This window comes from Diceros bicornis, chromosome 32 (genome assembly GCF_020826845.1).
Source record: "Diceros bicornis minor isolate mBicDic1 chromosome 32, mDicBic1.mat.cur, whole genome shotgun sequence".
NCBI classification, from domain to species: domain Eukaryota; kingdom Metazoa; phylum Chordata; class Mammalia; order Perissodactyla; family Rhinocerotidae; genus Diceros; species Diceros bicornis.
The window spans coordinates 23,624,968-23,641,966 of record NC_080771.1 but is presented as its reverse complement, the minus strand read 5'-3'; the positions used below and the strand labels follow the sequence as shown (position 1 = coordinate 23,641,966).

Sequence of the window (16,999 nt, the reverse complement as noted above, 5' to 3'; positions counted from 1 at the left end):
GTGCTGAGTTTGCTAAGACCTACAGCAAGAATGAATTTTTTATCCATGAAACTGTGAAGAAGGAAAAAGAAATTCGTGCTAGTTTTGCTGTCATATCTCAAATGTGTGTGTACATATAGTAAAAAACATAGTATATATAGGGTTCAGTACTATCTGTGGTTTCAGGCATCTACTGGGGGTCTTGGAAGGTGTCCCCTGCAGGTAAGGAGAGCCTACTGTATGTACTGACTACTTGTAGGAATCACATCCTCCTCCTTCCTCCCTAGACGTCAGTCACTCTCCTGACTTTTATAATATTAATTTCCTTGCTTTCTAAATATTTTTGCCACTTATATATGCAACCTGTGTTAGTTATAGCAGGTTAAACTACTATAACAAAAAGAATATAATGGCTCAAACACAACAGAAATTTAACTCTCTGTGAGGGTGGGCATTGTGAGTTGCCAGGAGGCAACACTATCAAGAAACTCAGGCTGATGGTGGCTCTGCCATTTTCAATGCGACTTCAAATACTGCTCTGATGATTGCCATCCTACCCCATGGAAGAGGAAAAGAGCACTGAGAAGCATGTGTGGGAGGTTTTAGGAACCAGGTGTGAAAATGGCAGACAACAATCCCACTCCATACTACTGAAGAAAACTTGTCACATGTGCACACCTAACTGTGAGAAAGGCTGGGAAATGAGGTACAGCTGGGCAGTCTGCACCCAACTACCATTCCATTATTATGGAAGAAGGAAAGAACAGATTTTGGTGGACAGAGACTAATGCCATATATCTCTAAACAATATGGCTGAGTTTCACCCGTTTTTGAACTTTTAATGAATGGAAACATACTATGTGATTCTTTTGTATCTGGCTTCTTTTGTTTGTGTTTATGGTCTTTGGACAAAACTGTCTTGAACAATGTGTTCAGAGAATATGGTAGAGAAAGAAATGCTCAGTTGTGCTACCTGAGCTGTACAGTCCCAGGACTACAACTTCACCAGAAAAATCACACCTTCTAGACTCCGTTTCCTCACACACAAATAAGGAGCTGATTAATGTGCTCTCTTAATCTGTGATCAACCATGCTAGCCACTCATCTTTAGTTAAATGTTATCTCCACAGCTTTTATATCATGAATTTGCACTGAATTTTCACTCATTTTCACCCAGCACTCCCTCTCCAGAGACTGATAACTAGCATTTGCATAATGGCTGCTTAGAGTACCAGGCACCTTTTATATCCTGCAAACACAGCAACATTAACTGGTTTGAACTTAGGCCCTTATGACCCTGGCCTCATTAACACTATATTCTAACTAAGTTAACTCACCAAAAACTCTACACATGAAATATTTAAAGCTGATTACTAAGCTATTTACTTTAAAGAGAATACTTCAAAAACATCTTTCCTTCTGTTAACAGTGGTTGTCTCTGGATTCAGGAATGGGTGGTTGGAGGAGCAAGGTGAGAGGGAAGCACACTTTTTGTGATAGTTTTAAGATATGTCCACAAATTCTGATACTCCTCACTTCAAAAGGTGGGGCCTAATTCCACTCTCTATAGTGTGAGCTGTATTTGGTGGCTCACTTCTAATAAAGAGACAGCGAAAAATGAAAGAGAAAGCGGTGAAAATGACAGTGACTTACAAGGCTAGGTCATAAAAAACACTGAGGCCTCCGTGTGTTTGTGTGTGTGTGTGTGTGTGTGTGTGTGTGTGTGTGTGTAATCACTGAGAGAAGCTAGCTGCCATGTCATGGAAACACTTAGGCAGCCCTGTAGAGAAGTCTACATAGGAAGTAAGCGAAAGCTAAAGCTGGTGAGGAACTGAGACCGTCTACCAACAGCCAGATGTGTGAGCCATGTTAGAAGTGAATCTTCCAGCCCCACTCAAGCCTTCAGATGACTACAGTTTCAACCAACAGAGTGACTACAATCTCATGAGACCCAAGCCAGAACCATCCAGCTAAACTATTCCTGGATTTCTGACCCACAGAAACTGTATGAGATAATAAATATTTATTATCATTTTAAGTCACTAAGTTTTGAGGCAATTTGTTACATGGCCAATAGATAATTAATACACTTATCAATATATATATATTTTTTACCTTTTGTTTTTGGTGCCATATACATATATTGCCTATTTTCAAAAATAATTAGCTTTAAAAACCTCTTTCCCAAACATAATTTTCTCACTCAAATTACACTAGCTTCTCTAAATTAATAGAGCTCACTTTTGGAAATGTTCTCTCTTAAAGATCCCCCCAAAATATAATAAGTACTACAAATTGGTACTCTTTAGACTCTACTAGAAATATCCTTTTAAGGGTATATTAAGATCCTAGGCATGCTATAATTTATCAAGTGGTGGTAGAAAAATTAATGGAATCAGTGCCAAAACTGTGCAATATAATTGAATGCAAATGTAATCTCAATGGTTAAAAAGGAGCTCATTGGCACTTTAAGGCTCAACTTTCCTCCCAGAATGAAAATACATAATGAAGAACTCATGTTCAACCACTATCAGATAAAGAGCATGTTACTGTTCCAAGTTGCTGTTTTTTTAACCAAGTCTTACAGTGATAGAAGGGTATGTTCCTCAAATTATCTTAAAAGATTTTTCTCAGATTTAATTTCAATCTAGCAACTATTCTCCCTCCATGAACTAGCAAAGGAGAGAAATTAACGGAAATAAAACAAAATGAAACCAAACTTTTAAGGAACAACATGTCACAAAATACTGTCGTGATGAAAAATTATAAATAAAATCTTTTGTGAAGTGCATTTAATAAAACTGGCTTGTGACATTATGTGACAAGAGTTCTATCAAGAAGTATACAGAAATTAAATCAATAATTTGAGACATGAGAGCAGGGAATCTCAGTAAACGGTATGCCTACATACACTAATAATTTAGTTATTAGTTCAATTGTTTGATAAGTGGGTCACATTAATTCAAAACTGTTAGGTGTTAAATGGCACTTACTAGTTGTATGACCTTGAACAAGTTATTTAACTTCTCTGTCTCAGTTTTCTCATCTGTAAAACGAGATAATAGTTCCTATAGCATAAAGTGGTTGTAATGAGTAAACTGGATAATTCATAAGCATAAAAGCACACAGTTAGCATTCAATAAATGGTACTCAGTAGTAGTGTTAGTAGACTATGCATATTTGGAAAGTAATATTCAGAAAATATCTGATTTTAATAAATCTAAATTTATTATTATAAAATCAATCTTTATTATTGAAGTGATGAGGTGAAAAACAGTTGATGGGGAAAAAAATGCACCAAGAGACAGTAAAAAAATTCTAGATTTAAAGCCCAGTAAATTCAACAATATACACACTCGACAGATATATTCATCAAATGTTAAGTCATATATAATAACGACCACCTACTTCTCAATATTCTTGAACTATCCAAAAGTTCATGGGCTTTATAAGGAACTTGAAAATATAATTGACACTAAAGCAAGATTTGATCAAGATTCTGGCAAAGGTATAAAATAATTATAGTAAGTCAGCAAAACACTAGAACAAAAAGAGCAAAAATAAAAAGGGATGATATTTTTGGCTAATACTTCTAAGTCTCCCCTTAACCACTCCCTTCTCTTGTTTTTGTTGTTTTTTTAACTACATTAGTTAACTGGCTTAAAAACAGCTTTTCATAAAATACTTTTAAAAAGCTGAAGACAGAGTCACAAATGACCAATTAAAAAGTAGTTAACATATCCACAAAGCCACTGACAAATTCTTACCACCATAGAATCGCAGCATACAGCCGAGGTCGGGATTTGCTGCCTCCTCCTGTATGCGCACAGGGTCATCAAATCCCAGCCTGGACAAGTAATCATAAACCATCTGAAGAGGTCGTTCAGTAGGCTCCAGTCTCCTGCTTACACAATTCAAAAGAAAAATATTTAGTAAGTAATAAAAATGCCTCATTTAATTTTTGTAATCTTTTAACATGCTCCAGATTTTTATTTCTATATCAAGATTTTCTTTAATATCATACAATACAACTAATCTAAACGAGTGGTGCTCAAAGTTTTTCGTCTTAGGATCCCTCTAGAGTCTTTGCAAACCCCAAAGAGCTGTTGTTTACACAGGGTTTATCTACTGATATCTACTGAATGAGAAACTAAAATTAACCATTTCCAAATATTTATTCTTTTTTTTTTTTTTTTTTTTTTTTTTTTTGTGAGATCAGCCCTGAGCTAACATCCGCCAATCCTCCTCTTTTTTTTTTTTTTTGCTGAGGAAGACGGCCCTGGGCTAACATCGGTGCCTATCTTCCTCCACTTTATATGGGACGTCGCCACAGCATGGCCTACCAAGCAGTACTTCGGTGCGCGCCCGGGATCCAAACCAGCGAACCCCGGGCCGCCGCAGCGGAGCGCGCGCACCCAACCGCTTGCGCCACCGGGCCGGCCCCCAAATATTTATTCATTTTTAACAATAATAAACCCATTATATGTTAATATAAACAATATTTTTTGAAAAATATATTTTCCAAAATAAAACAAATTTAGTGAGGAGAATGGCACTGTTTTACATTTTTATAAATCTCTTTAATAGCTGGTTTAGTGGAAGACAGCTAGATTCTCGAATCTGCTTCTACATTCAATCTGAGGTGATAACATGCTATGTAGCCTCTAGAAAACTCCACTGTACACTCATGAGAGACTGAGAGGAAAAAAGAAAATTAACGTCTTATTATTATTATTGAATAGTTTTGACCTCAGTTACCTCTTCAAAGAGTCTCAGGGACCCCCCACAGGGTCCTTTGAGACTCTCAGTCCAAACTTAAAGGCAGTGACATCATGAGAGATAAAAGATTACACTTGGCCATAACTGATTTCATATAAGCTGCACACACAATTCGAGATGTTGACTTTGGATGCCTACTATGTTCCAGGTACTATATTTTTCCACTGGCTTCATAGATGATTCTTCCATAAAAACTAGGAATGAATGGCCCAATAATTCTCCAGAAATCATTCTACTACATGGTCCTGACTGAAAGCTAGGGTAAAACCAGAATGTCTAGTAATCATTTGTGGCCTCTGGTGATACTGCATTTTTTACATCCTACAGACCTAAAATACTTAAAAATATTTAAAAACAAAATGATTGATGTGTATTTTAACAGCAGTTATCAATAATAACAGGAAGACAGCTCTTTGACAATTCTTTTATTAGAAAGCAAATAGTTATAACTACAGTGGCTAAGAGTATAGGCTTCAAAAGTCAGACTGTGTGTGTACAATGGCAATAACAATAGCACCTAACTCATAGAGTTGTTATTAAATTTATTTACTTACTTACAACCAGATATTAAATAGAATGTAAAGTGTTTAGCAAAATATCTCACATTTAGTAGCATTCAATAACATACTGACAATTATTATTCAAAAAATTCTTAGGACCGGAACCAAATTTTAATCACAATAAAAATATCTACCCCATCTCAAACAACAGCCAAAAAACAAGTAAAGGAAAGCCTATGTGTGTTCAAAAGATCTTGAAGAACGTTAGTCTTTAAGTCTTAGAAGAATTCTGTTTAGAAAACTTAAGAATTGTATTAATTAGAAGAAATACGATACACCTTGCACCATGGCAAAAAGATATGAAAGACGTATGTGTTTTGTGGTTAAAGGACTAGAAAATACTGTTGGCAATAAGATTTAAGTATGAAATGGGAATACTACGCAAAGCTGAATATAAACAACTGTAATTTAGGAATGGAAATCATACCACTGAGGAAAAAAAAACAAAAATAAAACAACCACCTGGCCCCTCCTGACTGCTCAGGTTAGACTTTTAGCCTCCATAAACTCAGAACTACTACATGGAAAAGGACCAAAGAACTAAAAGCCTACAAAGACCAATAAATATTGAATTTAATAGAAACGGAAAATAAACTTTCCAGAACAAAAACATCAGTTACAATTAATCTCTAGTCAAATAAAATAAAAATTCACAAAGGGCTATGACAACATTAGGCATTTTCCCAGTACAATGGTAGAAGTCTTCTAAGAAGGAAGCATTTTAAGAGGGACTCCTGATAAACTGCATACTGGAGGGGTCAATTATCCATGTAATATGAAGACTGACTCAAGGATTAACTTGAAGACAAGGAGACCAAGGGCATAAGGAGCTATCTATATCTTCCACTGTTAAGAAGGATTAGATTTACTCGGGATTGCTCCAAAGAATGGGACTAGGAACAATGAGAAGAAATTGCACAGGTAAATTTGGATTAAAAATGAGGAAGAACCTTAATAATTAGTGATACCCAATAATGAAACAGACTGCCTCTCAAAATAGCTCACAGAGAGCTAGAGAGCCATCTGTCCCAGATATTTTAGAAGAGACTCCTCTAAGAATCAAGTTGGGCCAGATGATCTTTAGGGTCTTTTAGAACGCAAGAGTCCATGAAGTATCCAAGACACCTTCCTAATATAATGTAAATTCTTACCTAAACCCTGCTATTATTTTCACATACAGAGTTCAATGCATGTATTTAAATATTATAATTCCATATAATGATCACAGATTAAGTACCAAGAAATAATACATTCAGGCCAAATCTCACTAGCTCGGTTTTTCAATTTCTCTCTAGAAAACCAAGAGAAATGGAAGCACTCTAATTCTGACATATTTTATATGACTAAATTTCCTTTCCTAAAAAGGCTCTATAGATTTTGAAACCCTCTTTACACATTTCCGCCTAAAGAAAGTATTTTCCCTGATGGGAGGAAAAAAAATCAAGAGAATATCAACATCTGCTCTTATTAATTTAGCATAAATGAGTAAACAAGAAATATTTCAAGAACTGCAAAAACAAGTAAAACGAGGGACTAATTTCATTTACTCATTAAACTCATCTGCTTAAGGGAATAGAGAGTATGGGGGAGGGAAATGCTGTAATATGCTTACAGATCAATTTTGTGTTTCAAAGGTCCAAAAGTTTAACAGGCTGGTAATTAGCTATTTGGTAAATCTCTCACAAATCAAAGGAAAATTATATACTGCAAAACAGGTGTAGGAGAGAGTAATGTTGGCAATGAAAAGTTCCGTTCAACATTTAAAATACTTCTACTACTGCTTAAAGGAGAGACAATAAGATTACTATAATAGTTTCAGTTTGCTTCTAAGGCTTCTAGGAGCTACTATAGTCCTTGTAAATCTCAATGTACATACACATGGTTATTTCTCTCCAAACCAGTCATCCAATACAGTAATGCTATCAACAGTGGTTTAAAAAGCTCTTAGCCAAGAGCAGTAGCCAAAGTTATTCTAAACAGTGCCCATAGTTAAGATACATGTAAGAGAAGAGTAGATTTCATTCCAAGTATCATTTCACAAAAATTCTAGTTAAGAGGGGAAGGCAAAAGTACATTATTAAAACCCAACACAAGGAATAATACGTTGTATCAAAGACCCTAACAAAGCACAGCAGCATGCTCTATATCTTAGATTAAAACTCAATCCCTCCCACCTATAAAGGTAAAATCTGCAAATGATAAAACCAACAATATAGATAATAATATTTTTTTTTATAATTTTATTTATTTATTTATTTTTCCCCCAAAGCCCCAGTAGATAGTTGTATGTCATAGCTGCACGTCCTTCTAGCTGCTGTATGTGGGACGCAGCCTCAGCATGGCCGGAGAAGCGGTGCGTCAGTGCCCACCCGGGATCCGAACCCTGGGCCGCCAGCAGCGGAGCGCACGCACTTAACTGCTAAGCCGTGGGGTCGGCCCAATACAGATAATAATATAAACAGCAACAAAAAGGATACCTCAATGCATGTCTATTCCATGCCTGACACTATGCTGGAAGTGTTTTACATTCTACAAATCTATACCTGTTTTGTAAATATGAAAAATGAGGTTCACAGTCACACAATTAGTACCTTATAAGGGCATCAAAGTTTGAATCTGTGTTAGTTTCATTACAAAGCCTAGCTTCTTTTAGGTAAGCCACATTATTTTATATAGTTAAAATAATTTACACAGAAGAGAGCTCAAAGCACTTCATATGTACTCACACCAAGGAACCTAAAAAGTTATGTTTTAAAATTACTGTATTTCATTAGTCTAATACACCATCATTTGAAAAATACACTATTTTTTATGCATCACTGTTGCATAATAAAGAATCTTAGTAGTCACATCGCTGGTTCCTGGGAGGGAGACTCTAAATCCTTGGAATTTCCTGAGTAATGGGAGTGTCTTGTTATTCATGAGCCCCTTGGACCAACCCTGAGTTTATGCTAAGGGTTCAGATGACTCAGGATGGGGCCTGGTCACCAAAAAGATCAACCATGTGAAGAGAAGGTTGGGGCCTGGAGCCAGTCTGACCTTGGGGGAGGAGAGGCTGGACCTCCTCCAGCCTCCTCCCACCTTGGGGCTGGAGACTGAGTTCAAGCACGCAGTCAGTGATTCAATCAATCAAGCCTATCCAATAAAACCCCAATGAAAACTCTGTATTGAAGTTCTGTGGAGCTCCCTGGTGGATGAAGACATTTATGTGCTGGGAGGGTGACACGGGGAGAGGGCATGGAAATCCTATGTTCAGGACTCTGCCAGACCTCGCCTTATGTGTCTCTTCATTTGGCTAGTCCTGATTTGTATCCTTTATACTAAAACTAATTTTAAGTATAGCGTTTTCTTGAGTTCTGTGTCATTCTAGTGAATTATTGAAACTGAAGGGGTCACAGGAACCCCCAAATTCGTATCCAGTTGGTCAGAGGTGCTGCCAGAGTCTGAAGTAAGGGCAGTCTTGTTAGGGACCATGCCCTTTAAATTATGAAATCTGTGCAAACTCTAGATGGTTAGTGTCAGAATTGTATTGCAGTAAACCAGATGGTATTGTAATAACCAATAGGAAAGAAAAAACACTGCCAATTAAACTATGATCCACAAACAACTGTAAGATACAAGCTGATTTCAGAAGTATTAAAATGTAAAAACGAAGTATTAAAATGTAAAAACGAAAGAAAAATTAATAAAAACAAATTACTTAATGCATAACACATTCTTTTAAAGTTTTAAAATAGTACAGAAATACGAAGCACAAAACAAAAAAAAATCTGTTCTTTCCTTCCTCAGAGGTAATCAGTTCAGTATGTATCCTGAAACAAGATTTTTCATTCCACTTTTATAACATCAAAATACGGTAAACAAAATTTTAGTGACTTGCAAGAGGTCACCCAGCAAGTCAGTGACAGAAAAGGAATTAGAACTCAGGATCCCAAATCCCAAGGGTATTATTTTCTGTTATACACATCTCATTGCTTCTTAGCTTATCTTAAAACACTGTCTGTCAAACACAAAAATCTTAGTCATTTTGATGACTAAGAATAAAAGTAAATATATGACCATGAACCAAAGGGCACTCCATTTTGTCACATATGATCTTGTTACAACTTTTCACACAGCCAGCAATAATTACACTAAGCTTCACTAGTGAGTCATTTATCACTTAAACAGTTCAATAAAAAAGACAGACTAAATATTATCATGTAAAGAGCAAAGACACTCGTGTTCCAGTAACAGCTCTAGCACCAGGCAGCTAGCTGCAGGAATGTGCTTTCAACCTGCTCTCCCCGGGCCTGTTTCACTTCTATAAAACGAAGAGAAATGGTCTCAGTGATTCCCATGGGGGAAGTTATTCGCCTTGTGGGCAAGACAATTCTTTGCTGTACAAGACTGTCCCATACACTGAGGACATTAAGCCTCTCTAGCCCTTGCCCCCTAAACGCTGGTCACTCTCGCCAGTAGTTGTGACAACCAAAAAACCCTGCCCCCACACACACTTAGAAACGGAAAGGGCAGCGGGTAGAGGGGTTGTTAGGTTGCGTAGACTTCATTTCCCTAGGGGATGATCCTTCTCAGGTTCCTTCAAGCGCTGAAATTCTATAAATTAGTAACCCTTCAGTTTTACTTAAGTGACAAGTCCATGATTGAAAAAAAGTATGGAAAGAAGGAAGTCATGGATGATTCAGAAAAAACATGGGGTAATTTTCATCCCAGTAATCCCATTTCTAGGACCTAGCCCAGGGAAATTAACAGTGTAAAGATTTAGGAGCAAAGGTTTAGTCATCACAACACTACCAAGAGTTGAATGATGTGAAACAACCCGAATAGGTAACATTTATTGAGCACTTGTTAGGTGCCAGACATCATTCTATGTACTTTACTTCCTTGCTACTCGAAGTGTTAGCACATCATGTAGGAGCTTAATACAGAATCTCAGGCCCCACCCCAGACCTACAGAATCAGAGTCTATTTTAACAAGCTCCCCAGGTGGACACTGGAGTTTAAGAAGCGCTACTTTGGGGCCAGCCCAGTGGCGCAAGCGGTTAAGTGCGCGCATTCCTCTGCGGTGGCCCGGGGTTCACCGGTTGGGATCCCAGGCGTGCACCGACGCACTGCTTGGCAAGCCATGCTGTGGCGGCGTCCCATATAAAGTGGAGGAAGATGGGCACAGATGTCAGCCCAGGGCCTGTCTTCCTCAGCAAAGAGGATTGGCAGATGTTAGCACAGGGCTGATCTCCTCACACACACACACACAAAAAAAAGAAGCGCTACTTTACAAGTATTAATTCATTTAATCTTCATAGCATGTATGATTAATTTAACCCTCATGACAACTCTATAATGTAAATATTATTATCCTCCATTTTACATATTAGTAAACTAAGGCACAGAGTGTTATGTAACTTGCATAGTAACTGTCAGAGCCAGGATTTGAACCCACACACTCTTGTTCCAGAATCCAACCTCTAAACCATTATTGCATATTATTTCTCAATTTTTAAACAAATTATAGTATCTCCATAAAATGTAATATTGTGTAGCAATTAAAACTAGCATCTAAGGAATTTTTAATGACACAAGGAAATTAACTGAAGTAGGCAGTAATAAAATTGAATATATGGTATGGACCCAATATGTAATTTTTTTAAATTACATACATACTCACTGTGAAAATGGTCTGGAAAAAAACTGTTACTATGGGGAGGCAATATGTGGGATCTGGTCTCAGAACGCCAGAGTTCACATTCCAGCTCTACCACTCACTAGCTCAGTGATCTTAGGGGAGATACTTACCTTTTTAAGCCTCATTTTCCTCATCTATAATATGGGAATAATATTTACCTCACAAGATCATTGTGAGGATTAAATGAGGTAATCTATAAAAAGCATTAGCATTGAAAATTATTATTATTTCTCTTTATACTTTTTCATTTTTCCAAAATTTCTACAATGAATACATATTATACTTCAGTAAGCAGCAAAAAAAGTTACTGAAAGAGATAATGCCTTAGATTGTCGACTATATTATAAAGGGCTATTACAAAGAAAGTACTGATTCCTCTGATTAGATAACATAAGACTGAACTCAAGCAATTACGAGTTGAGTAAGAGATCTAAAAAAGATCTTTAAACTAGTATGATTAAATAGTGAAACTGAGTAAGGGACCTGCGCCAGTTCCTCTCTGGGAGGGCCTTTGCTCGGAACAAAGTCCACCATCTATCTTGAATGATTTAGGCATTCCAACTGCCTGGCAATGACTGCCTGACCTTGAACAGGTTACCGGACCTCTCACAAAGCCTCAATTTTCCTCATCTGAAAGGAATGAAACTACCTCCCTTGGAGTTATTGTGAGGATTTAATGAGAAAATGTGTGTAAAGGACTAGGCATGCTGACTAGCAAAAGAAAGCATTTAATGTTAGCTAAAATCTATCATCATCATCATCAATCATCATCATCCTTTGGCTGGATAAGACTTCTTGAGTTCCTATTCCAGCAATGAAAGTATATTCATTTTTTCAAATCACAGTTCAATGGTGTTTTCATTATTTTCTAATCAATTATACCTTCAAAGAGCTATTTCATTACAAAATCATCAAGGCCACAGGGCTAAAACTCTCCATTTTTAAGTAGTTAAGATTCACAAAAGTAAATTGTGTCACATTTGGATTAACTAACTACACAACTAGTAGTAGCAAGCCAATTCAGGTGGGGTTTTCTCCACATTTCTAATATCTTTGTATACACATACATTAGTACACAAATGAGTAAGTCTTATACTTAAATACATGAACTCCATCAATCACTAGCAGCTATAATATAGGTCCAGGCTTTCTACCTGATAAAATTAGATCAGAATCAGTGTTAAGATTCAGAAAAGCCTAAGGATCACTCAGTCTGATCCTTTCATTTACAAATGGATTTAGGAAATGTAGTTAACTGGTGAACAAGGAAAACATTCAAATGCTAATCTACTGTTTCAGGAATTAGTCCAAATCCTAAAAGGAACACATAATAAACCTCAGTTTAGACTTTTAAAATGACACCAATTTTTAGCTTAGCTAAAGGTGTTACTATTATTACCACATTTTTAGGTGTAAGTGGGAGCTTCCTTTCTCACTTTCAACAGTACTGAATCCACAGCTTTGAATTTGGTTTCAAGACATTAATTTATTACAGGGGAGGAGGAGGAGAGAAAGTCAATGGTCAGGCACTTAAGGAGCTCTTATTTGACATCTAAGTCAACTAACAGTAATTTTTTTAAAAAGCTGAATCAAAGAGTTCATGTGCACAGTATAAGACTACTATGAGAATACTTTTCATCTTCAAGTTTATATAAAAAAATTTTAAAGAAAACACAAATGGCTTTTAAAGCTAAGAAAATATGCTCAACTTCACTCATTAAGATGAAAATTAAATTCACTTCACTCATTAAATGAAAATTAAAACAACAAAATTCCTATCAGATTTGCAAAAATCTAAGTCATTAGGCTTGAAAAAAGATTTGTCCTTGGAATGCTGACTTTGATTCTCTAATTTAAAAACTGTTGACAATCATTTCTATTCACAAGCAAGTATGCACTCATGCATGAGTATGTGTCTATATTTATATATAAAACTTAACACTAACATGTTCTGGAGAAAGTAAGGGGGAAATAAGTATACTTTTATATTATTCATCAAAGCGTAACTTCTATGAAGAGGAATTTGACAATATCTATCAAAATTATAAATGCACATATCCTTTGACCCAGCAATTCCACTTCTAGGAGTTTATCCTACAGATGACTTCCACACAGGAGAAATATCATAGGTACAAGGATATTCACTGCAGCACTGCTTGTACAAGTAAAAAATTGATAACAATCTGAATGTCCATTCATAGGAGATTGGCTAAAATTATGGTAGACTCCTAAAATAAAATACTATGCAGCCATTAAATAAATGAAACTATATAAATATTAGTATGGAAAGATCTCTAAGAGATAGTAAGTCAACAATGTGTTGCACATAGCCCTATTAGTTTTAAATTTTATATATAGACATACTCATTCATGCACGAGCATATTTACTTCTCGCTCTATTTCCCTTTACACATTTCAATTTCATTCTACTTAGATGTATTACTTTTTCAAAAGAAATAACTTTTAAAATATTTCAATTATTTTTATTTTTATTTTTTTACTTTTTGCTGAGGAATATTTGCCCTAAGCTAACATCCACTGCCAATATTCCTCTATTTGCATGTGAGCCGCCACCACAGCACGGCCACTAACAGACAAGTGGTGTAGGTCTGCGCCTGGGAACCAAACCTGGGCTGCAGAAGCAGAGCATGCCAAACTTAACCACTAGGCCACCAGGGCTGACCCCTAAAATATTTATTTTAAATTTACATATCCGATCTATGGTGTAATCCAAATGAAGTAACTAATCAAATTTTCCTTCACTGGTAGTTTTTAAATTCAAGAATCATAACGTCAGCATTCCAAGGACAAATCTTTTTTCAAGCCTAGTGACTCCATAATCAACATCAGTTCTAGCACAATTAAAATCCTAAAGCCCACTTCTAAGCAGAAACACAGAGTACTTACTTTGCAGTAGAATTAGAATAGTAAAACTCAGAACTTACCTGAACAGGTCTCCATGAAGCTGTAAATAAAGACTTTCCCTTCCCTCTCCAGCACATATTTCTGATGCTGGTGTCTCTACTGTGCAAAGGACAAGATGTAAGTCAGAGGAGGACGAGGCAGAGGAGGTGGTGGTTGCAGTGGCAGTGGTCATGTCTGCTCCATAAAGGTAAACACAGCCTCTCCTCACATCTTCTCTCAGCCAGTCTCTTTCTCGGGAACCAAATCTACTTCTCCTATTCAAACAATTTCTGCTCCCAGTGCGTTTCATATTTCTCTAAAAAAAACATCAACAGAAAGAAATCATTAGCTAGAATGTCTGACTGAGTTAGACATGTTCAGTCCTCACCCCACCTTTCCGCTTTATATTCACCAATACCCTGCTAGAGTATCACTTCCTCTCATGGAGGCTTCCGCATCTGCCATGCCCATTCTTAACCTGGAAAACTTGGTTTTCTGTACTGCTAGCTGTTCATGTCTCTGTCCATCATCTTCTCTGACCTTTTCCTTTTTTTTTAATGTTTTCAGAAAAACGTCAAGAATAATAAACCATCTGTGTAGCTACTACCCAACTTTCACAAACTTTAATATTGTCATATTTAGTTCAGATTACTCTAAAAAAATATATGATATATTCTTACATACACAGCTGAAGCCACCTGGTACTCCACCACACTCCCATTTCCCTCTCTCTCCCCAGAAACAAACACTCTAATGTATTTGGTATTTATCATTCCACGCATTTTTATGTTCGCCATATATGTACATATCTATAAACTATACATAGTATTGTTCTATGTGATTTAAAACTTTAAATCCTAACATACTTATGTTTCAGCCTGCAATTTTTTTTTATTTGGTTCAACACTGGTTTAAAGATATATCCATGCTAATACACCCAACTCATTCATTTGAATAACATTCCAGTATATGAATACACTGTAATTTCTCCATTCTCCTGCTGACGGCATTTAGTTTCTGATTTTTCACTGTTGGAAACAATGCTGCAATAAACATGTCTCTATACACAAATTCTAAGTTTCTTTAGGTTCCTGACCCTCTGCCTCACATCCCAAATAAGCAAGTACAGAATCAACACACTGTTACACAAATATTCTTTCTATTCTCGTCATGTTTCAAATAATTACTGTTGGGCTGGTCCCCGGGGCTTAGTGGTTAAGTGCGCGCGCTCCGCTACTGGCAGCCCAGGTTCGGATCCCGGGCGCGCACCGAGGCACCGTTTCTCCGGCCATGCTGAGGCCGCGTCCCACATACAGCAACTAGAAGGACGTGCAACTGTGACGTACAACTATCTAGTGGGGCTCTGGGGGGAAGGGGGGAAGGAGGAGGATTGGCAATAGATGTTAGCTCAGAGCCGGTCTTCCTCAGCAAAAAGAGGAAGATTAGCATGGATGTTAGCTCAGGGCTGATCTTCCTCACACACACACACAAAAAAATTACTGTTGCATTTAATAATTTAGGCATGTGAAATTCATACACGTTGTGAAGTCACGTTATCTCAAAGCAAAAACAACTGCTACAGCAATATAACAAGTTTCTAAAAATCAACATTCACCTGCTCTATTTTTATGATGGGCCATTTCTGTTTCCTTTAACAAAACAGAAATGTCCACTAACAATTACAAGGACATACCTCTGCAACGTCATTCCCCATTGCCTTTCTCTCTGTTTCAGTCACATCCAACTACTTGTAACTCCCCAAACACACCAACTATTTCACAATTCTGTGACTTGTCTGAAATATCCTTCTCCAGCTTGTCTCTCTGACTAGACATTCTTCAAAACTCTACTCAGATGTCAGTCTCTCTATGCAGCCTCTCATGTCTCCCATCCCCATTTTTACCTCCTACTTAGAAAGAATTAATGACTCTATTCTCTCCTCAGCAGAACTTCTTCACCTTGAACATATGTCTATTACTATGTGGATCACAATGGGATCACAATGGGTTTTAATCATTTATTTGATATTTCTTCCTCTCTTCTACACCAAGAATCTATTATAGTGCTTTAACACCTGGGTAGCATAGAGATGCATGCAGAACTCAGCAGACATCACAGAAATTTATTCCCAGTCTGTACTTTAGTCCAATTAGCTCTGGCAAGAAGTTGAACAAACCTGGGGGAAAAAATCTCCATTTTTATAAAGAACCCTAAAATCTTTTCTTTTTATCAGCCACAAAATCAATAAAATACTTTTGTTACTATTCCTCATTGGAAAACAGAAATACCTATAAATAAAGCAAATATTATTTTTGCAATTACTGAAATTAAATATTTGAGGATAATTGTAGCACCTAAAATTCAATTTCTAAAGGTGGTAAAGAAAGAGGAAGGAAAAGTTAGAAGGTATTCTCATGTGGGAAGAAAGAAAAACAAGAGTGAGAATAGTTTCCTTGTTTAAATTGAGGATAAGACAAGTAAATTGATCATTTTACAGTCCTAGGGATTTGAATATAGCTATTCAAAACCAGGAGGATTATTACTGATTCTAACTTCAGATAAGTAGGATAAACCCCTGCTACAAGTGGGAACCAGGTCTCTCCCTTCTCATCAAGAGCATTTTCTCAAAGCTGAACATCTCAGAATTAACAAAGGACTTTCAAGTACTTATTTTATAAACACAGGGACCATCATATTACCACTAAATAATTTTAATCACTGAATAATTAACCACTGGTTAATTTTAAATATTCCTTATTTTTTAATCTTTGGGAAAGATCAACTGGTCAATCTGAAAACAGTATTTCACATGGTACAGTATCATTAATACAAAGAAGCTCTGCATTCTGCACTCAGTGGAGAGAAATTTTGCTCGCTGCTATTAAGAGAGAGCAAGTAGACACTATTCCACACAACCACCAAAAAGCTTCTTTAAAAAAACTTTCTAGGGGCCGGCCCAGTGGCGCAAGCGGTTAAGTGCGCGTGTTCCACTGCAGCGGCCTGGGGTTCGCCAGTTCTGATCCTGGGCGCGCACTGATGCACCGCTTGGCAAGCCACGCTGTGCCGGCGTCCCATATAAAGTAAAGGAAGATGG

General features: G+C 36.8%; 1 protein-coding gene across 3 annotated transcripts in view; it reads right to left on the bottom strand.

The window, feature by feature from the left end:
- Positions 1–16,999, bottom strand: part of PHLPP2 (PH domain and leucine rich repeat protein phosphatase 2) — a 72,382-nt gene that overhangs the window by 50,426 nt on the left and 4,957 nt on the right. For 2 of the 3 annotated variants that reach the window (XM_058528188.1, XM_058528189.1), the window contains exons 2-3: positions 13,947–14,221; positions 3,747–3,880 (exon numbers count right to left, since the gene is read on the bottom strand). In XM_058528188.1, coding sequence (XP_058384171.1) covers positions 3,747–3,880; positions 13,947–14,215 — 403 coding nt within the window. In that variant the 5' untranslated portion in view covers positions 14,216–14,221. Of the gene's footprint in view, positions 1–2,972; positions 3,026–3,746; positions 3,881–13,946; positions 14,222–16,999 lie in introns of those variants that run through there. The other variant, XM_058528190.1, reaches the window with a different exon arrangement.